The sequence below is a fragment of the Myodes glareolus genome, chromosome 3 (genome assembly GCF_982192425.1).
Source record: "Myodes glareolus chromosome 3, mMyoGla1.1, whole genome shotgun sequence".
NCBI classification, from domain to species: Eukaryota; Metazoa; Chordata; class Mammalia; order Rodentia; family Cricetidae; genus Myodes; species Myodes glareolus.
This window is the reverse complement of record NC_142028.1, coordinates 94,921,312-94,943,911: the sequence shown is the minus strand read 5'-3', so window position 1 is coordinate 94,943,911 and position 22,600 is coordinate 94,921,312. Positions and strand designations below refer to the sequence as shown.

Genomic DNA, 22,600 nt, shown 5'->3' with positions numbered 1-22,600 from the left:
ATCACCCCTCCTTACTGTTGCTTTTAATGATCATTGGAATTCCTCAGAAGAGTCAGAGAGCACTTAGCAATACTAAGTACTGGACTGTACTATTGCTTCTGTTGTGCTTTTGCTTCTGTGAACATCCCACCCCCCGGTGACTGGAGTATGTTCTTTGTTTCTGGTTCAGAGGGGTGATGGAGCTGGGGGAAAGCAGGTGGGGTTTGCTTAGGGTCATGTGTGAGCTTCATTCGCTAGGTTGTTTACCAGTGGCCCACTCAGTGACAGATCTGGGCTTGGTGTTGGTGACAAGGATGAAGAGGCTCTGCTCCAGCTTGGATTTGCTGCCAGGCTTGCTGGAGACTCAGGTCATTCATTCTGGAGTGTTCTGCAAGTTGTTTGCTGCCACTGTGGTCCACACGGCTTTGGTGGACATGGAGTTTGCACAACAGTTCTCCTCCTGTCCTGACTCGTTCCCTCTCACTAGGGCTATTAGAACTAGGTGACTATAGTAATACCTTGAGCCTCAGTTTCTCAACTGTGGGATGGACATAGTAATACCAACCTCTTTTAGGTATTGAGAAGAGCAATCACGGGCAGGAGAGTAATGTAAAATATAGTTTCTGCTGACCAGAAAGGACCCCTGTGAATGAGCTAACTGCTAATTAATTTCAATATCTGGAAAAGACTAATGATTATGCCCATTGCTTGAAGATAAAGGGAAATACTGTATAAAAATAAAACACACTCTTTCTTCCTCTGTGGTACTTCTCTGAGGTGTGGAAGATATAGTGCTAAGCTATTGATGCAGTACCTCATTTAATATGAATGAAATGCCATTGTTCTGTTACGTAATGAATTGCTCAAGGCTATATGATATGAGAGAGTCCACCCTTGGAGGGACAATGCCTTTGTCTTCTCCAGTCTTTATCTTTAAAGCTTTCAGTGCTTGGAAAATAAGAATACACACACACACACACACACACACACACACACACCACTGGATTGTCTCTACGAAGCTTATTACACACCATCACTCGCTGCAGGAAGCTTGTCAATCAACAGACATCAGGCTTTACTTCTCCATGTTTATTAGAATTCCACAATGACACGCAGGGAGTATACAACATGCTATCTGAGAAAAATACAAAACCACAGAGGCCACAATGACATTCTTAAGCATAATGACATCATATTGATGTCCATTTTGGCTTCAAAGCAGACGTCATATCACCTCTACTAATCTACTGTGACCTTGATAAATATGCTTCTCTTTGAAGTTAAATTTTGTTTCCTTAATTTTTAATTAGGTAAAGTAATGAGTATACACATATAACACATACATACCCAGACAGACAGACAGACACACACACACACACACACATACACACACACACACAAAACATTCTCTTCTTGCCATAACTCTAACAATCCTATGGTTATGTGGCCTGACTTTTATTGGAATCATATCAGGTAGCTTTAGTTATAATCTACATTCCCATCTCTGATGCCTCTTTTTAATTTTCCACATATTCTTCCCCCTGCATTTTTGATCATTAGCAGTAAGTTCCCATTTCCCCTTGCCATATTGGAGTTGAACCCATTACCTCTTCTCTAGGGCAAAACTCCCTTGCAGTAGTCCCTATGCCACTTTGACAGTTCTAAGTAAAGCCAGTCTTACTGTTCTTTTAAAAATAATACACTCTAGCCAGGCAGTGGTGGCGCACACCTTTAATCCCAGCACTCAGGAGGCAGATGCAGGCAGATCTCTGTGACTTCAAGGCCAGCCTGGTCTACAAGAGCTAGTTCTAGGACAGGCTCCAAGGCTACAGAGAAACCCTGTCTTGAATATATATATTCTCTATTAATTCTTAGAGAATTTCATACAACATATTTTGACCATTTTTACCCCTATTTCTTCCTGTAACCATTTACAGATTTACCCTCTCCCCCTCCTCCCACACTACTTCATGTCTCTATTTGTTTTAAAACAACACACAAACACAAACACACACACACACACACACACACACACACATGACTTGGGGATAAAGCAGTGAAGAACACTAGACAGGAGGTGATTCAAAAGCAATTGTTATTTGGTACTAGAAGAACAAAATGCATATCAAAGTTTGTTTTAGTATGGTAATGGCCTGACTCCCCTCTGTTACACAACACAGACCATTTGTTCAATTTTTTTGAGATTTCCTGAGAGTTCATGTTTCCTATATGCAAAGAGCTGTAAAAAATGGCATTGTTTCCAGTGTTTATCACACTCTTACAAGGAGGTCCAATTACTTCCTTCTTGTAGATGAAGAAACTGAAGTTCGGAGAGATCAAGTCACTGCCAAATCTACTGTGTATTGAATGGCTTTTTTGCTGTATTTAGAGCCTGCTCCTCTTCTATTCTTGGTGTAGTCTGGATGGTGAGGGTGGAAACTGAGTTATGAGCTAGCCATGGTTTCTCCCCATAAAGAAGCATCCATCCAGGTAATACTGTCGGAGTTGGTTACATTCCACCTGTAGGCACACAATTCTGGGAACACCTGTTACACTGCAGTCTATGGAAAATGAGCCCCATCCATGTACATCAGTGTTTACTAAGGCAACAGAATAAGAACTCTGCTGGATGGGGATAGAAAATTCTGAACAACAGCAAAACTTGTGCTGTTGGCAATTATGATTAAGTTTATTAATCTAATCTCAAATCAGATATGGGGGTCCCTCTACCCTAGCTGCCTTTCCTGCGCTCCTGCCCAGAGATAAAAGGTCTACCAGGATCCAGAGCTCCCCATGGAAGTCACCTCTATCTGGCAAGTGATTAGCACAGCCTGGCGCTTTCTTACGTTTTACTTTTCTAAGCATATTTGCTTAACTGTGAAATGGACCTCTGAGACATCTTATTTGAAATATCAAAGTTGGGGGAATGAAGTGTCAACTTCCTGGTACTTAGCAGTTTTCTGGAACCATTAGACCTAAATCTCTCATTTTCTTCACTTGGCAAGTAGGCATAGTGAGAAAGTTATTCCTGTCTTTATTCTCTTGATTTGTAAGGCAGGTCTAGGAGTTCCAGAAGTTGAGATGGTAAAGAGTTTATTTTACTGGATCTAGGTCCTTTGGTTATTGAAAGTTTGTTCATGTGATATTATCATGAGACACCTCACTAGAAAATGGACAATATGGCATGCTCAGAGGTCATTTTGTTCGATGGTTTCCTGACATGGTCTAACTTATTCATCTTATCTCCCATACCATTCAAGGTTAGCAACCAAATCAGTTTGCATTGGTGATGGTCCTGGGGATGTCTTATCTCGGAAGTCTTCATTGAACCTATGGCTATCTCTGTTGTGCTTAGGAAAGGAAAATCCGGAGAGCATATTCAAGATAGAACTCTGGAGTTGGTGGAAACTCTACCAGGTTTTCCTGCCCTGAGAGAGCAGAACATGTCCCAAAGTCTAAGTCCAGGCATTCTTCCTTAATACTTCTCTCAAGGATTCTGGGAAATATCCCTGGAGACACTGGTCCCATGTCCTGGAAAAGATTCTGGACTTATATAGAAAACTCTAACTTAAAATTATTGTCCTGATTACTATTCAGTGTCAATACTTTTATTTTTCTTGTAGTGGAAATCCTTCCTAACAAACAAAAGCAGTTTGTTAGCAATGTAGAAAAAAAGCATCAAACACATTGACAATAAGCTCTGTAAGAACAGAAGAGCAAGGTAAGTGATTGGACTCTTGTTAGATCAGAAGAGAAAACTAGATTTCTCTGATCATTGTGAATAGCTCCTCCTGATAGCCAAATTCAAGGCAAAAGTAGATAGAACAACGATATCTGTCTCAGCTCAGACAAAGCCTCTATCCCAGCCTGCAGACTGAGGAAAGGCACAAGTCCAGGTAAAGGGGAGATGAAAGAAACATCAGTTCTCAGAGTGCATGCTTGTTCTTACAGCTCTTTTAGGTACCGCAGTGCTGGCTCCAAGCTTACATTTTCCCCAGAACGGAATCTCCGCAAGGCCTGGTCAATTCTCAGAGGACTCAGGGACAAGTTGTAAATGAGATTGTAGTTGTGGATGAGGCGTCTGACTCTTTCCTTTTCCAGAACTCCTGTGATGACATTGGTAGATTATTTTTTTTTAATGAGGAAGGAAGAATCAAGGAAAGAGATATGTTAGCTTGATTGAGTTGTAGGTAGATGCTAAACACTAATGTATCAAGACTCTAAGATTCTTTAAATTGGCTTAAGATATTTAGAGTCTTGGATATGACTTTTAGATTTTAGGGAGTGTGACTTTGGGGTAGAACAAAGCAAATGGGTCCAGTAACACCACACATGTGTTCTAAAGAATTTAAGCTCATTCTTTAAATCCATACATTTAAGGACAAATTTTCACAGAAGTGGGGTGCCTGTTAAAAGTGTTCATAAATATTATGTTTTATTTTTCATATCCAAGTACCTGTGGATGTTCTGAAACATGTAGGCATTAAAGTGCTCCTTCTTGACACACATTTCCTGTGACTCTCTCCCACTAACCTGTGTGATAGAACTCAATGATGACAATGTTAGCATGGTTTCTGCATGAAGGTTGGGTGACAGCCACAGATAGGACTGTAAGTGCAGGCCACAGTATTACTGATGATCATGAACTGATTCATAAGCCCGAAATGGAAGCTTAGATATGTTGGTTGCTGCACTTAAGATACAGGGAAATAAGTCTCCAAACCATTAGGAAGATAAGCTATGTAAAAAGATTAACTGAAGTGGAACAATAAATACAACAATGACTATTTTCCCACAAAATAGCCCATGTCTCAGACTCCATTTCAAGCATTTTACAAAATTGATTTATTTGACCTTAACCATGACCCATTTCATAAAAGGAGAAACTGAGTTTCTCTAGGAGAAACAACTCCTAGAGTTGTTCAATCATTTGCTTAAGGGTGCCCAAAGTAAGCTACTGTATCACATGAAATTAAGGTATAATATTCGACATGGGTCATATGATTTACTTCTTGTGTTCTTTGAACTATGAACTCTATCCCATAAAGTTCACACCACCACCACAAAACAAAAGTTTTCCAATATCTTTAAGGATTAAAGATGTACTCCTCATGTCCTGGTCAGTTTTAACTTTCAACTTGACTAACCTAGGATCACCTTGGAAGAGTCTTAGTTAGGAATTATCTAAATCAAGTTAGCACACAGTCATGCCTTTAGGATTTTCTGAGTTGTTAATTGAAGTAGGAAGGTCCACCTCACTGTGGGTGGCACCGTCTGTGGGCAGGTGGTTCTGAACAGTGTTAATGGTGGGGAACATTGACTGATAGAGTCTGGGCTTGAATCTATATCTCTGGATTAAAAATAAGCAACACCTCATTCCCCCATTCTTCTTATAGTAAGTCTTGAGAACTAGCTGTAGTGGGACATTGAGAAGACCTAGGTTTGAATTATGAATTAGATTCCTACTGGCCATTGCGTTATCACTTTGAGCCTGAGTTCTTCCTCTGGAAAGAAGGGCACTGACTGTTCAGCTTCTGGCCAATTTGAAAATTTAGAGATGAAAAGCATAAAATATCCCAGCCTAGGGAAAGAATGTCTTTTACAGCATTCTGCCTCTTTGACTTTATATTTTCTATTTGGCCTTTGGTTCGCTAAGTGAATTCTTAGTATACCATTTGCTCTTTCTTTAGAATACTTGTCATTCCTTGTTTCTTCTCTTCAAGGCTATTTTCTTCACAACCCCCATTAGAGAATAAGCTCGCTAGGTTCCCAGAAACACTGATTTGATGATGGATGGCCTGCCTGGATGCTGGATAGGGAATGCGCTGCCCTACTTAGCTCCTTGCACATAATAAAGAACAGTGAGTCATCTGTGGGCAGAGCAGGTGTTGTCAGCTCCGCATCCATAAAGGCCTCCATGGTCTGTGAAATACTGTGGCTAATGAACCAACAGCGTGACCTTAGTTAATCCGCTTTCCCATTAAAAGACAGTAGTAGATGTTCCCAGACCTGACTGATACATTCTTTGGCTGTTGAGCCACTAGCAAACTTCATAGAAACAGAGAAAACAGGCATAAACAGTGAAAGGGGCATGAAAAAGGCATCTCACAGCCTTGAGCATCTGTCCCCAAAGTCAGTAAAACTACATTTTTCCTTCGACTGTTTCATTCCTATGAGAAAGGTTCAAATCTTTGGGGAGTTTCTTAGCAGCTAAGTTTAGGATCCAGCATCCATTATCCATTATCATGACTTGATATTTTATTTAGAAATGCCTTTTTCTTACTACTCAGTGTGTAGCTCTGCTCAGGGTTGCTTCAATAACTTTTTATTCTCCCTTCTGCTCCAGAGAAATCTTCATTAACTGATATATCTCAGCTTTATTGATGACCTTCTCTGGTTGATCTTTTGATGGATTCAGGCAAAGGAGGATGCTTCATCTTAGCTCCCAGGATTCAGGTAGAGTCTCAACATCACCATGTGTCTAATGATCTAATGGAAACTTCCAGGTCTGTCTTGTTTATCCCTTTTTTCTGTCGCAAGTCAGCTCACCTCCTAACATTTGCAGAAGATGGTTTAAACATAGCATAACCTGTTAACATCACCAAAGAATTCCTTACATCATGTTTCAGGTCTAGCTATGCCTCCCCAGTACTGTCTCTGGTACTTCAGCTCACACTATATGCCAACCTTCCTTTCATAACTTGGCTCTTTCCTTCTTTATATTAGCAATTTCAATTGATATATATTTATGGAGTACCCTGTACTGTTAAAAAATAAAATTTTGTAAAATTTAATCAGAGTAGGCATATTTATCTCAAATACTTGTCACTTCTTGGGGAATTATCCAGAATTCCTTCTTTTTAGATTGTTTGAAGCACATAATATATTAGAACTCTTTCTCATATGTAATAGTAACTATGCACCTGATGTCTTTCCTTTGGACTACTTGATTCTCAATTTTTCCTTTTAACCAAAAACCTTTATTATATATTATCTCTTTACTTTTCCTTTGTAATGCTGTTAACTACCACAAGTCCTAGAAGTCTGTCCTTGAGGACAGAAACTGTGACTCAGTCTCTTTGGTTTTCTTCCTGGTCTAGACTCTAACACAGTGCTGGGGTCATTAGAAGACTTTTAATACATATTTTATTATTCAGTTAGCTTAATCTTGTATGTAAAGTTCTCAGCTCTTTCTAAATTTCTTTTTCTTCCTTCCTTTCACATAATTATTGAAAAAAGTTGGCATATTATACAATTATATTTCAGGGGATCTAAAATTGTATTAGAAATTCAAAACAGAAAAAAACACACAAAGAGAATAAAGACATTGCTATTTTCATATAAGTGTTTTTACAGGGCATGCTTGCACTAAACCATTGGCGACCATTTTAACATTAATAAAGCCTTTGCTGATTCCAGAAAAGGATTCTTCTTTCTCTGAATGCCCACATGGCACAGTCTAAGAGACTGTGTCACCTTGTATGTTGTACTTAGTTATTTATAGGCATATAGTCTTTTATTTCCTCCAAATTAAAGAAAACCTGTTTGAAACAATTATGCCAGTTTCTGGCAGTAGAAAAAAACTGTCTACTAGTGAGGGAACAACAACCTTCAAGTAACATATGCACGATACCAATATAATGGTAGATGTTAAAGAAGCTGGCAAAGCCAGATGAAGTCTGACCTAGATCCATCTCAAGTTCCAGAGAAGAGTGATTGGATTCCAGCTTAAATAATATTGCTGGGAAGGAGACTGGGCAGACACAGGACTTGAACAAATGGGAAAGTAAGGCATATCTGGCGAAAGGCAAGTGACCTATTATGACTGCAGGGAATGCTAAGAGTAAAAATGGTAGAGGAGACAACTCAGGCGTGCAGACACTAGGTTTCGACTTGCTAAGTAGTTTGGAGTTTTGAAAGCAGAAGGATTTAGGGGAATGGCAAGAATGAAGCATGTGTTAAACTGGTGGACGAGTGGAGGTAGGAATAAGAAACACAACGCCATTTTCAGTCTCCTCATGGGGAATTCTTTGGTTTATCTTCGTGTTTTCTGATTGTGCCAGGCACCTGTTTTCTAGATAAAATGTTCGATTTACTTGTACAATGGAAGAAAGCCAGACATTGAAGTGTAGGCTAGAACACAAATAGACATAGGCTAATGGACTTTGGAGTCCATACTTTACCTGTGTTGCTCAGGTCACATAAGTAGAGGGCGTTTTCCAGCTTCCGGAACCTGTCTATCCACAGCTCAGGTTGTTCAGCCTCCTTCATCATGGTTGGACTCAAATCAGGCTGAGACACTGGCCTATTCTTAAAGGAGTTCACTGGTTCTTGTGGGGCTGAAATCACACTGGTAGGGTTTTCTGGCCATAGATTCTCTTCTGGAGTTTTCTACCAAAACAACAAAAGCATCTCACTGGCACACATTCACTACCCGGAGCTCCAAACTCTTGGTCAAAGACAAGGCCACACAAGTAGAAAGATTTATTGCAAGGTCTGCCTTTGGAAAGCAAGGAAGAGTCTCATGTATTCGCCAGCACAAGGCTCTCTCTGCCAAGTTTTTGCTGAATGCAAACATGGTGAGTTTTTCTCTCTTTGAGGAAAGTGACATCATCACTTTTGTCCAGTTTTCTGCTTTGAAACAGGCAAAGGACTTGGGACCTGATTGACAGATCTGATGTCCTTTTCTAAGGGTGCTAGAGGAATTTACATGGACTGGGATTCTAGAAAAAGCCACGACTTCCGCAGTGGTTTGTGGTGAACGAGTGACTGGCACAATAATAGTGTCACCTTAGACCTGCGGGCCAAGTTTCAAGAGTAGCTAAGTTTCTCTCTGACTATAATTTAACAAAGGAGATGGAATCTCAGAAAGGACAAGAGATTTTTAAAATTGCGCAGGCCTCATACCACACCCAAAACTATAAGCAGGGCATAGAAGCGATGCCTAGATCACTTCAATATCCTAATCTCATGCCTATGACAGAGCAAAGAAGTGTGATGAAATAGACAAATGAGACCCTGTGGTGCCAAGTAAGACAGACATCCTGGCAGCTTCTGTGAATGTCTATGGCCTGATCAGCACTACTCTGGGCTTTCAGGAAACTCACCTCCTGCCTTTCTAGTCCATGTGGTTATAGGAAGAAACACCATACATATTGCATGGTTTGAGGCTGGGCATCCAATGCAAAACAATTAGTGCACCTATTGTCCAGCAGAGAGGGGGCAGGAAACATGAAGCTCACAGTAAAAATAAAAAAGTTTGCTTATATTTTACTCCTTGGTTTAGTTCATGTTACACTTCTGTCCATATTTAACACAGTAAAATTTTCTGATTTTTTTCAGTTAATTAAGCTATAGAGTTTGTTCTGTTCATCACAATCTAAAATATTCACAACTCAGCATAAAACAATACCTCTGATTTGTACCATCTGGGTTGTTCCCTTAACCTTCAAATATCTGAAGCTTTGCAGTTCTTTCCGATGTCAAACTTATCAAGTGTAAGTGGTGTATGCACCCCACACTCCGGAGAGGAATGGCTGTAACAAGTTCGCCTCCGAGTTGGGTAACAGACATGGGTGAGGTCGCTCCTGGGGAATGTGAAGAATTTTTTTGTTTGAAATACTAGAACACTGTGTGAAATTGCGCTGACACAGTTGACAGGAAACTGGTAAATTTTCAGGATGAGTATAAAATAATTCTGTTTTGATAAAATTAACTTTGGGACAAAGAAAACTTTCACATAGAGAAACAAAATAGTGATTCTTATGCATTTTTAAAGATTTGGGCAACTTTAGAAATGGCAAAACTTTTAGAGATCTGTTCATTTACTATACTTGCATACATGGATTTATTTTACCAAAAAAGTCAAGTTTTATTTATTCACTTTTAATGTCTTTGGGTACTTCCCCACTCTCTGATAATTAAAGACAAGGAGAAGTAGAGACTGTGTGAACCCAAACCAGGCCCAGTGAAGGAGCAAGTAACTAACATAGCCTATATGACTTTTCTATGCCAGGAGAAGTCCAAATTCTTGCTTGGCCCAGTGGACATTAATGTTCTTTTTGCTTATTTCTCGGCTTATCATTTTCAGTCTTACATGGGCATCTTTTTCCCCAGGCACACAAAGCCTGACAACTGAAGATGCCTTTTGTCTTTATCTTTTAATAATGCCATTCCCTTGGTTACAGAAGCCCTTTTTGTTGCTCGCATCTGAAATAATGGGGCTCCTATGAAACTTGCAAGACCCATCTCAGATCCTATTTCTTATATTGCATTCCTTTATAGACCAGGATGGACAGAGTTTATTATTCATCACTCATTTGCCTATGCAGGCACTCACGATTTGGTATTATATTTGCCTAAGTATCTATTGCCCTAGAGGTAGTGATTGATGTATCGTCAAGGTCATATGAGATAGTTATTGAAAAACCTAAAAAATCTAGGTAGTGCCTAACAGAGGTTTTCAACACGTGCTTATCGAATGAATATGTCAATGAATGAATCAATGAATGGACATATGGGATGAATATTTTCTCTGGTATCTTAGGAAAGCTGTTTTTATCAACCCCCTGCTTCACCTCCTTTTTAAAAAGTGGGATAATGAAGACTGCTTATACAAGGATGTGAGAAGAGTCAGTTATTATGGAAAAGCAAAAAAGCCCCTTCAACAGGAGGCAAAATAAAAGAGCAAAATGTATTTTTTGATAATCTTATTCACAACAGATTTAACACTCAAGGAGAAAAGCATTTGTGGTTGTTTTTTGCATGGCAAGATGCTTGCCAAAATGGATACTGTTTTCTAAAATATTTCCATGTGTGAAATGCATGAAGAGGCCTCACATCACTTTAAGACAAATCAAGTTCTAATCTGGACATTTCAAAATAACAACAATCGAAAAACCCATGCTGCTTTGCAATTCTTCAAAATTTCCTCTCTAACTGCTGAGAATATTAAGATGGATTTTCAACCATTTGCTAGACAATTATTTTTTGTTATTTTTTTTGTTTTTCTTTTTTCTTTTCAAATTAGAGAAATTCTTAAATTTTAAGAAGTGATCCCTTAGGGAAAGGTCACTCTCAGGTTCTGGAAGCTGGCGCTAAGCTATTAAAATGCTCTTCTGACCACCCTTTAGACTGATGGCAATTGGTGGCCATAAGCTTTGGAAGCTCACTTGTACACATGCGACAGAAACAATTGCTTGGGGCACATGGCAAGCCCATCAATGATCAAGGGCAAGAGTTGTCCACATACTAACCAGGGTGGGAACTAAACCATATCATATTTTAGGAGTTAATCTGCCTCTCCTTTCCATGTGAGGCAGGTCCTAAAGGAGTCTGACAGCAAGGTGTAGGGTAGGAATAAAGAATCCATAGGGGAGGGTGGGCTTCCAGCCCAGCAAGAGGTGGGAGGATGCAGTCAGGGTTCTCAAGGCCCTCCCAAGAGCTCCACATGCCCAGATGCATACCACATGTTCAGTTTTGCTTTGGGGCCTCTCAGGGACTTCGACCAAGTCCCTTGGGGTTTTCTTTTCATTCTTTCCTAACAAGAAAAACAGAGAGAGAGAGGAGGGTTGAGTTCAGCATGCACATTTAACGTATACATACGCATGAGGAAATGCAGCTCTGTGGCTCTGCTGGGTGATTTGCCTTGTGCTAGGCAACTGGGAGACCCTTGGTGGATAAAAGGCAAGTTTCTACCTGTGAATTTCCACATAGTTTCTCAGACAAACTATTCAAAAACAATTGTTATACATACCACAGAAAGAAAATCTATGGGCATAGGAAAGCATTTCAGTTTATTTAGAAACAGTAGAAGCCGCGGCAAGGGATTACTCTTGGAGGAAGTGAGGCAAACTGATTACTGGAGGAATGAGCAGGAGTCATTTGGACAAAGGCACTGTGATGGTGCCCGTGAAGCAAAGGTGTGGACCAGCTGAGTACAACCTGTGGAAGGCCCTGAACCAGAAAGGCCTGTTCAGCTTAATAAGACTGACAGTCTCTTCCTGTGACTCTGTCCTATAGAACGTAGACTCTGCACTCCCTTTCCCATCAACTGCGTGTATACATCCCATTCCCAGGCTGTCGGTTGCTGCCTTCATGGATAAGGCCAGTTTGCTTTAGTTACTGAACAACCAACCTTCTGCTCAATCTTCCACAGCCTAGGGAGGATTTTACAAACTCTAAATCCCTGTGGCTAGCACAGAGTGCTGAGTGAAATTTAATAAGTCGCTAACAAATATAAATTAGTTCTTAGTTGGGTCTCACTATTTTTTAATAAAAATGAGCCAAAATAAGCAAAGCTGGAAGGGGACAATATAACATAGTGGGCAAGAATGTCAGTTCTGAGGTGGAAGTCTTGGATTTAAATCCTAGATAGTTTCCTTATGAGATCTATCACCTTGAACAACTTCTCTGTGTGTCTGTGACAGAGAGGGGAGGACACCTTGAGTAACTGCTAGTATTAAATGGGATTAGCTAGAACATAGCAAGTATTCAATAAATGTTAAAAAAAATGAAGAATGTTTCCTAAATTTCCACAACAGGCTTAAATCACCTTCGTAATACTCTATTAGCATTGCATTCCTGGATCAATATGAATTATGTTTTTCAATTACTTTTTGTATGTTGGTGTTCACATATGCATAGTAAATGTGGGCATACATGTTTTGGTGTGTACATATGTATTGATGCACTATGAACACGAGTACATGTGTGTCTAGTCGTCAGAGGTATCTTCCAGAGACACTCTCCGTCTTACACCATCTTATATTTTTGAGGCAGGGTCTCTCCTAGAATCTAGAACTTACCATTTAGCTAGACTGATTGCCGCAGTCCTTCTTGTCTCTGCATCCCCAGCCCTGTGGTTATAGCCGCGCCATGCTTTGCTGGACCTGGCTCTTTTTTTTCATAGGTGTTAGGAACCAAACTCAGGTGCTTCAGTTTGTACAACAAACACTTTACAAACTAAGTAATTTCCCCAGTTCTTCAGTTTGTTGATAAAGAAGAAAATGCAATTTCATATTCACTTGAAGCCTTAGGACCTAGCATGAGAATGATCCTCTGAGCTTGCTTATATATGAATGACTATGCACTTTTACAGGAAGTTCGGAAAATAAAGCCACTAAATGTGTAGTTCCTTTCTCCAATCCTCTGAAAACATGGACGTGTCTCTGTATTTCTTTATCTCTCATAACCTACCCAGATACCATAGAATAAACTTCAAATGATACTGTGGTAATTTGAATGTAATTGGCCCCTCTAAGCTCGTCGGGAGTGGCACTATTAGGAGATGTGGCTTTACTGGAGTAGGTATGGTCGTGTTGAGGAAGTATGTCACTGTGGGGTCTTATATATGTTCAGGCCACACCTAGGGTCTCAGTTCACTTCCTGTTGCCTGTGGATCAAGATGTAGAATTAAAAATTTTAAAAAAAGATGTAGAATTCTTAACTTCTTCTCCAGCACCATGTCTGCCTGCATGCCACCATGTCCCACAATGATGATAATGGACTGAACCTCTGAAATGTAAGCCACCCAATCAAATGTTTTCCTATATAAAAGTTGCTGTGGTCATGGTGTCTCTTCATAGCAATAGAAACCCTAAGAAGACAGATGCTCACTGAAGGTCGTGATAGCAGTCCCTTTGAAGCAAATCTGAATTAATCTGTAGAGAATTTAAGTTATCACGAGAAGCCATGAACATCTACTTGCACTGAGATTTGCTCACTCACTGCATCGCATTTGTGAAAGAAAAGAATTTGCTCTTTATCGCAAGAAGAAATGCCCAGTTTACTCTGAAGCAGAGATGGACAGCTAAAGGGCCTCTAGCAGCCATGTATGGCACAAAGGCAGAAGTGTTGACTAACAGTCAGACAAACCTAACCATTAACCCTGTATTTTTCTTCTACCAACTGTAAACTTTTTGGACCAGTTCTTTCGCCTGTGAAATTCCATGAACGTGCAGTAATACCATGAGGTTAAAATCATGTATGTAAAATATTCAACAATGGAGGATGTTTAACATTAGGCAAATCTCATTTCCCCACAGGAAATGATTTACCATCCAGCATGCCAAGCATTTTCCTGAGCATCAGTTAATGCATGGCACTTTTTAGAATAAGACCTAGAACCTGGACTTACCTCTTTCTAGCTATTCCTTGCTGTCTGAGCCTTTCAGGGTTCCCTTAGGAGAATATATGAAAAGTCTGCTTAGTTTCTTTTAATTTCCCCCTTTCCCTTGTCATATCTGATGGTGTATACAAAGGTAATCACTTACATATGTAAACTTTGTTTAAAAGACCTGTGCTGGAGATCTCTTTTTCTTCCTCCTAACACAGCAGGAAGGGCAAATGAGAAACATCTGTCTAGTCAGCCAGTGAAAGATTTGCACTGGGGAAATAAACCCCACTGGCTTCTAGAAGTTTCCAAGCATGGGAAGGACCAGAATTGATAAGGCTGCCAGGAGAGTGTTATATTCATACAGCCTTCCTTTCTGTTCGCACATACTGACTGTTGGAATCAGAATTCTTTGGTGCTGTTGTATATTAGCCCAACCCAGGGAACTTTAAAAATAACCAGTGTGCAAATGACTCACAAGACCAATTAAATTCTGATTTCAGGCAAGGGGAATACTTTTTAAACGTGTTCTCTAGGTGATTCGAAAATGGGACGAAGCTGAGGGCATTTGATCCAAGTAAAAGCTTCTGGATTGATGAGTTCTAATAAACGAAGCTTATGTGATCAGCAAACTAACATATATCAAAAGTGTGCCAATGGTAGGCATTTCCCACATAATCTAGAATAATTCTGTGAGGTGGAAATTATCTCTATTCCACAAATGACGTAACTAAGAAGATGAAAATTCCGGTTGTCTGCTAATATCAGAGGTGGCTGTAAGCCTGCTTCCAACTCGTTCATTCATGGAAGACACACTGGTCAAGTGTTTACCAGAAGTCGGCACTGTCTTGGAAAGGACACACGACAGTGAACAAGACAAGCTTTCTTCTCCTACAGTGTACATTCTAGTTGTGAAGTTAGGAATCACACACACAACAATGTTAGGTCCTGATATGTGCCATAACAACTAGACACAGATTCACAGGTAAGAACATGTGGCACCAAGGAATTTGCCTAAGGCCTCCTAAAAATTAATCACAATTAAATAGAATGCTCAGTAGACAAAAACAAGAGAACAAACCATGCAAATGCCTGAGGGAAAAGCACTTGGAAAATTACATAGACGGCAAAGGCTTTGGCAGCAGTGCTTACTGTATTCAACAATAGCTGCAAGGTGTAGCCCAAGGAAAAACAAAACAAAAAATGTGCTAAGAGTTACAAGATCTCCTGACTGAGCCTCAGCACTGATGCTAACTTCTGGCTGTTTAGCTTACAGCCTTCTCTCATTCTCTGGGGATTCTCCTCTTCTTTTACCCACTTTGGAGATAGAAACTACATTTTGCAATGTAGGACCACTGAACTCAATCCAGTGCCCTCTGGTTTGGTAGGACTGATAGGCAGTTGCAACTCTGAGCTTGTTCCAGTTAATCTAAGCCTCTAACACTATCTTAACTACTGTCTTTCTTGGTTCCAAGCTGCACATCAAACTTCATCACAGATTCAGTGATCTAGAAATGGAAAATTCTCATTACATTAATTTTCAGTAACCATGAGTCCATAACACAGAGGAACAACTGCCATCCTTCCCTGTCCATCTGGTTGCTCTACAGTGACTGATATTGTCCGTTCTGTTTATCAGGTTCCAGTCATTCTACACACCTCCTAGAATCCATCTCCTTTGCACATGAACTTTCTTATTCTCCCTCTTTCTCTTCGTTTTTAAAGATAATGGAATAAGTCAGAGTGGAGTAAAGTAAATAGTATAATAGAAAGTTATTACTTATCTATAAAACCAGTACTTCATCTGTGACATGTGCTACCGGATGGACTGTGTCTCTGTAGCCCTTGTGTACTGTTACTGTAATGCCGGGTAGCTTGGGTGTGGCTGCATTTTGAGATAGGGCCTACAAAAGTGATTATGAAACTGAGGATGTTTGGGTACGTACCAACACAATCTGACTGATGACCTTAAAAGTTAAGGAAATCTGGTTAGAGAGGTGCCAGGATGCATGTAGGCAGAGGAAAAGTCCTGTGGAAGATGGTGCAAGCATCTCCCTGGTGCTGAGGAAGGGCTGAGCTATTACACTCTTTCTCATTCTCAGCAGGAGTTATATGCAAACTCACAGGCACAGGAAAGCATTTAGAGGTCTTAGCATTATAACATGGGATTCTGTTTGCAACACAAGTACGCCAACATTCCAAACTGGGTACTTAAGACCCAGCGTCCCAGGATGTCCTGGGGAATGCTTTCCTCTAACTATCTGAGTTTTATTAGAGATACCTGACCAGGTGAATAAGAATACTGCCTTCTAGATTTTTGATGTAGTATGCCAACCTGTAGTATGCTTTCTCCAGCCCCAAGGGTTGGAAATGTTTCTTAGTCACTAAGGACTGGACTGCATCAAAGCGAAGTATTGAGTTATGTCTCTGTCCCCCAAGTTACATGTTCAATTCCTACCCACTGGCACTTGTGAGTCTGTCTTATCTGAAAACAATCTTTATAGATATAATCAACTTGAGAACAGCTGAGACCTTTTTAAGAGGAAGGAGAAGGTCTTTGGACACAGAGATACAGAGGGAGCAGAAGGCGGTCAAGGGAACATGTGGGCAGACAAGGGGATCGTATGTAACAGACGAATGGAGAATTCAACCTCCTACTCAAAGTACTAAGAAGCAACCAGAGGCCATTTCCGAGAGACTTCGGAGGGATTATGGCCCTCAGTGATACTTAGATTTAATATTTGCAGGCATCAGAACTGTGATTGAAACCTTTCCTACTTTTTAAAGTTCCAGGATCATAAAAATTTGTTATAGAGGCTGGGATCATAAATACATTCTTCCTACTTTCTTTTCAACTTTTTCAGTCTCTGATTCTTATATAACTAATGCCCTATACCTCTTTCCATGTTCCCCCTGCCCACTTAGATATAGACTGACATATTCATCCCCTAGCACACCCCACCCTACACACTTGGTACCTTGCACTGTGATGCACAGTCGTTAGTGGGTGTTTAAGTACAGAAATCATAGCAACAGATTAATACAAATGCATATGTTTTTCACCTGTCATATTTAAACTTGCTAATTGCTAAATATTTTGCCATATTCATCTTTAAAATCTCACTTAATAATATGTCATGGAAATCATTATGTGGCAGCCCAGTTGTGTTGTTTTAAAACTCAACAATTTAATCAGCCAGTTGTAGTATAATTTAATTAAATGAAGGATCTTTTCCTTACTTCTAATTTTAAGACATTTATAAAGGTTGCTGCGCTAAGCATATATCTAGGCATATATATATATATATATATGTTATCAAATATACATATATTTGATAACTATATTTGTATATGATATTTGGTGATTTATTACTCAAATAGATGCTAACCTGAAGGACTTCTAGATTCAAGAGACTGCATCTGAAATTTAAGCTAATAATACCAATTTCATGTGTATGTGTGCTATATTCATATCAAAAGGTTACCACAGAAATTAAAATATGGAGCTCGAAGACTCACACTTTTCCTTATCCAAAAACCTAAAAAATTGGTTCTTAAGAAAATTTTCAGTCCTGTCTTTTCTTCACTGAGTATTTTTGGGAAGAATGAAATAAAACCCAGCTAGGTTTGCTGACGAATAAGAAAGAACAGTACTCACCTGCAGGCGAATCGCACAACAGATCAGAAGAGGCCCTGTTCAGCCACTTAACAAAATTCTGCCACCTGCGTAAGAAGAGGAGACAGGATTGAGTAGCGATGCTTCCTCTCCCTCGGGGGCATGTGCAGCCAAGCTGAGTTTTACTGGTTGGCAGCAACATTGAAAGGGATTTTGATTCAGTGCAGGAAACAAATAACTTGAGGTATGTATATTTACCAGGAAGAGTGTTGGTACAGGGAACCAGATGTCCTCAGACTTACAGAAAGAGAGAGATGAGTGTGGGACTTAGGCCATCAATCCCAGAATATCAGGGGTAGAGGACATGGCTAAAGCAGGAGGATTAGGGAGTTGAGGCCAGCCTAAACTGTACAGTAGTACCCTGTCTAAAAACCAAACAAACACATAATATTGGACCATAGGTTAAAAATTCAGCACCCCGAAACAAATGAATGAATTACAGCAAAGCCAGCAGACTGGAGATTGGAGTCTGCTTTCAAACTCAGGGCATCCAGAAACCAGGAACTATGAGAAAATCTGACGAATGTCACAGTCACCTCTAGCCATAAAATCAATTACTGTTCTAATGGCAGTAAAAACATGACTAGCTATTATTTTTGCACTGTTACGTAGGAAAATGAATAAGTCCATGACCTTTCAGTGTTAGCATTATTCTGCCCTCTTTTCCACCTCACAATCTTATACCTTTACCTATCAGGGATATAAATTAAATCAGGCATGGAATCTTCATTTCGGATGGTTATCAGGAATGTCCCTTTTTGTTGCCATGAGTGTCAAAAGGATTGCAACACACAACAAACATAGAAATAGGATAATTACATTACTTGTGCTGGACTTAACATTTAATGACTTCCCATAAAAAAAATGTACTGGAAGAAATGTATGTCACAACTGAAAAATCAGTTAATTAAAGCATAAAATAATACAGCGAAATTTTGGTAGCGTAAATTGTTTATACTTGCTTGCCTAGAACTCATTTATATATTACATAAACATGCTCCTCTGGCAGTAATAGGTGCCTGGCTTCATTTTGGATATAGTGTGATTAGGACTATAGTCAAATATCCATATTCTGCTCAGTTACGACGGTGTTCCACCTGTTTATGAATTACTTTATTCCTTCTCCTCTCTTCTGTCCCACCTCTGTCTCTGCTTTTATCTCTGTCATTCAATTGTTTCTGGTCCTCTGTGATTTTTATTTCCTCCTAATATTGTGAGTTGATTCATATTATTAACCCAGAGACTCACACCTGGTCAAGGTACATAGACCGCCAGACATACAGCCCTAAATGGCACACCTGAGTCACACCCTCCTCCCACATATCAGTGGTCACTGTGGAAGAGGGGTTAGAAAAATGGCAAGAGCCAGAGGCAGTGGCTGACTAAATGGAAACTGTTTTTGTAGGTCCAATGGAGAAGTTGCAGGTACAAATCCACAGCCACTGTGACAGCATGCACACGGCTGGCCCAAGTCCAACCCAGACCACATCCTAGCATGGAGAGGGGCAGAGGCATGAAGTCCCACCCTCTAATGAGGTAGCTTCTGGCAGTTGATGGTTTCTGGAGAGAGAGAGCTAATGAAGGTTACACATTCAGGAGTATACAGGCAGCATAAATTAGAATCCATACAATGTAAGACAGGACACAGTTGGGTGGATGGAATGGGGAAATAAATCTAGGATAACTGAGACATGAAATGAATATGATCAGAATGTATTATATGAAGTTCTCAAAGAACTAGTAAATGAGGACAAATGAAAAAATTGACATTTGCTCATGTTGGGGAGAGACAGTGTCTGCTGCTAACAAACAGATTAAATGGAGAGAAGATTAGTTTCTAGTTTACCCATCAGAAGACCAACTGAGATGGAGAGGAAGTTGACAAAAATGTGTCTTAGGTTTTCTCAAGGAGTTCTAATATCATATAATTTTATTCTCTTTAAATAGAAGTGATATGTTAACAATGAAACCAGCTTGTTTCACTTATATCCCATAAACCTTTTCCTATTCATGGATCGTGTATCAGAAGCAGTCTTTGATCAGCATGTGGATTCTGATAGGAGATTTGAACATGTGGCCTCCAGAGCTCCATGTGAGAAAGAGATAAATCCTGATGTAATAATGCAACCAGAAAACCAGGTGAATGTAAAAGATGCAGTAGGCCTAGGATGGCAAAGAGAAGCTGGAGGAGAGAAAGCTCTCATAGGGTAATTATGATATAAGCATCAGGTATTAGCTCAGCCCTGGAAACAGACTGCAGCTTTCTTCACTGCTTCATTTTAGACACTATTTGGAAGAGCAGGCATATTCTTAGGCCACCTTCCAAACTTTTACAATAAAACACAACCAACAGCCTAGATCTACTGATAGTCACAGATTGCATATTCCATTTATTTTTCAGAGCTGTCAGGAAATGTCAGGCCATGTTGTCAGATATCAAGTAAGAGAGAATGGCCAGAGTGAGGGCTCAGGGAATAAAGGACTTTGCTATAGAAGCCCAATAACCTGCACTTGATCCCAAGAACCCACCATGGAAGGAGACAATTGATTCTCAAAATTTTCCTCTGAATTCTACAGGCATGTGCGCGATCTCACACACACACACACACACACACACACACACACACACACACACACACACACACACTGGTGAGTAATGAGTACATAAACAGAAAAAAAAAACTATAGGAGACAAGGCCCTAGATAAAACACTACTAGAAAGTTTTCCACTTTTTCTTGATTACATGTTGAGAATAGGGGGAAGAGAAGGTAGCAAATAGTCCTACAGCTTTGGCTTGGGCATTGTCTCACATGAAAGGCATAAGGGACTTGTGTGATCTATACATTTCTTATGATTATTCTACAAAATAGTTCTCATTTCTATATCTCATTTTTAGACCTTCAAAAAAGTATTCAACTTAAGTGTAAGAATAGGTTCCTGTTGTAATAACAATATAATTATAATAACAAAATATTTTAACAAAATATAATAACAATTATTTATTTTGTAATTATAATAACAAAAGTAAGTGCTAAGTTTTCTTATTCCAGCTAGGGAACAAAAACTGGGACCCTGATTCTAGATTCAGGAAGATTCAGCTTCACATTCAAATTCTAGACTGGGAGTGTAGTTAAGTGGGTGGAGGGCTTGCTTAGCAGGAATGAAGTCCTGAGTTCACTTTCTAGGGAGTATAGCATTGTGTACTTATGATGACACTTGGGAAGTAGAGATAGATGATCAGTAATTCAAGGTCATCCACAGATACAAAGCAAGTTCTAGACCAGCCTGTGCTACAAGAGGTCCTTTCTCAAACACCAACAAGTTTCAATTTTTTTTACTTAATATAGAATTCGTAGAGTGTTCTAGGTACCTTTTATTCATTATTGTAAACTACTCACTCTGAGACACAGGTTGAAGGGATGAACTATTACCCTTTTCATCTGACTCAAGATCCACGAGTGGGCAGGTCATACAACTTGGCTTCATGGCCATATTTTCCACTTTGTTATTATGGGCATTCTTTCAGTGTTTACTAACATTTACTGTTGTAGACGTCTGTGGTCAGTCTGATTTTTATCCATTGTTAATTAATTTCCCCTTTATTTTTCAGTAAAGATCGTGGACAAATTTTATTTGTCTTTATAATACAAATTTCTCATTGTAATACACAAACACAAGGGCATTTTTTTTTCTTAATTTAGCTTAGCTTGTAGCGAGTTTTCAATTTGTATGCACGGGGCTCTTTCTCACTAGCTCTGTAAACTTTCTTTAGTTTGTGCTGTCCCTTGAGTATGGTTTGTGTCGATCACCTAATATATACTAGACCTCCATTCTGCAGCATGGCAATATTGAGGCATTGAGATCCTTGCAAGGTCGAGTCTAAAGGAAAGTTATTAGGGTACCAGGACTGCTACCCTTGGAAGAGATTAATATAGTTCTCAAGGGATTCTGGTAAATTCCCTTACAATTAGTTGTTGCAAAATTATCAATACCGGTCTTCCAAATCAATGGCTTTCCGTCCTGCCACGCAATATCTTCTTTTGTGTGTATTTCTGCCACATGCCATTGGTCACATTGTGACTCAGGTATAAAGGTTCTAGCCAGAGGCCAAGCTAATGAAGCACCTGATTTTGGATTTTCAGTCTCTAATGCTTTCAAATGAATATACTTAAAATTACAACAGAGAAATTCAGAATTTTGTTATATAAGGAAAAAAATGAGCTACCATAGGAGAACTTTGGTTTTATTTTATTTCATTTCTCTATTTTGTTCCTTATTTCCAATGATGCCAAGTCAATTTAGTATTCTCATCTTATGTCTAATATGATCGATCTATCTTTTCCCCCCAATATTTCCCACACTTCCTGGGGGATAGATTCTGTAGGAGTCCCTTAAGTTTGACATAACATATTAGATTTTTCTACTGTGTTCCTTTTGTTTATTTATTTTTATTGATGTCTAGTGACTTTATTTCTCTTGAGAAGTTGAGGGTTCCATGAAATCACCCATTCTTTCCAAAGTTTTTCATAATTTTATCCAATAATCTTCAATACTTTTTAAATTTCAATTTTTATTATTGGTTTGTCTCACTCTTCTTATCTCTTTATTGTTTTATAATTCATATCAAGATGGCTTTTGCATCTTTGAGAGAACTACAGATTTTGTAGGTTTTAGAGCAGAAATATTTTCTTTTTTTTAAGAGCAGAAATATTTTCAAAGGCTATTGAAGTTTAGAGAATGTAAGATTAAGCTTCCTTTCCCATGTTCTTTCATGCTTATTTTATTTTATTTTAGGGATTTTTTTAAAATTTTCTTTTTAAAATTTTCTTTT

General features: G+C 39.3%; 1 protein-coding gene across 2 annotated transcripts in view; it reads right to left on the bottom strand.

Annotated features, from left to right (window-relative positions):
• Nucleotides 1-1,053: 1,053 nt before the first annotated feature.
• Nucleotides 1,054-22,600, bottom strand: part of C3H1orf87 (chromosome 3 C1orf87 homolog) — a 74,594-nt gene continuing 53,047 nt past the window's right edge. For both annotated transcript variants that reach the window (XM_048453454.3, XM_048453455.3), the window contains exons 9-12: nucleotides 17,751-17,815; nucleotides 11,445-11,518; nucleotides 8,163-8,370; nucleotides 1,054-4,085 (exon numbers count right to left, since the gene is read on the bottom strand). In XM_048453454.3, coding sequence (XP_048309411.3) covers nucleotides 3,925-4,085; nucleotides 8,163-8,370; nucleotides 11,445-11,518; nucleotides 17,751-17,815 — 508 coding nt within the window. In that variant the 3' untranslated portion in view covers nucleotides 1,054-3,924. The remainder of the gene's footprint in view (nucleotides 4,086-8,162; nucleotides 8,371-11,444; nucleotides 11,519-17,750; nucleotides 17,816-22,600) is intronic.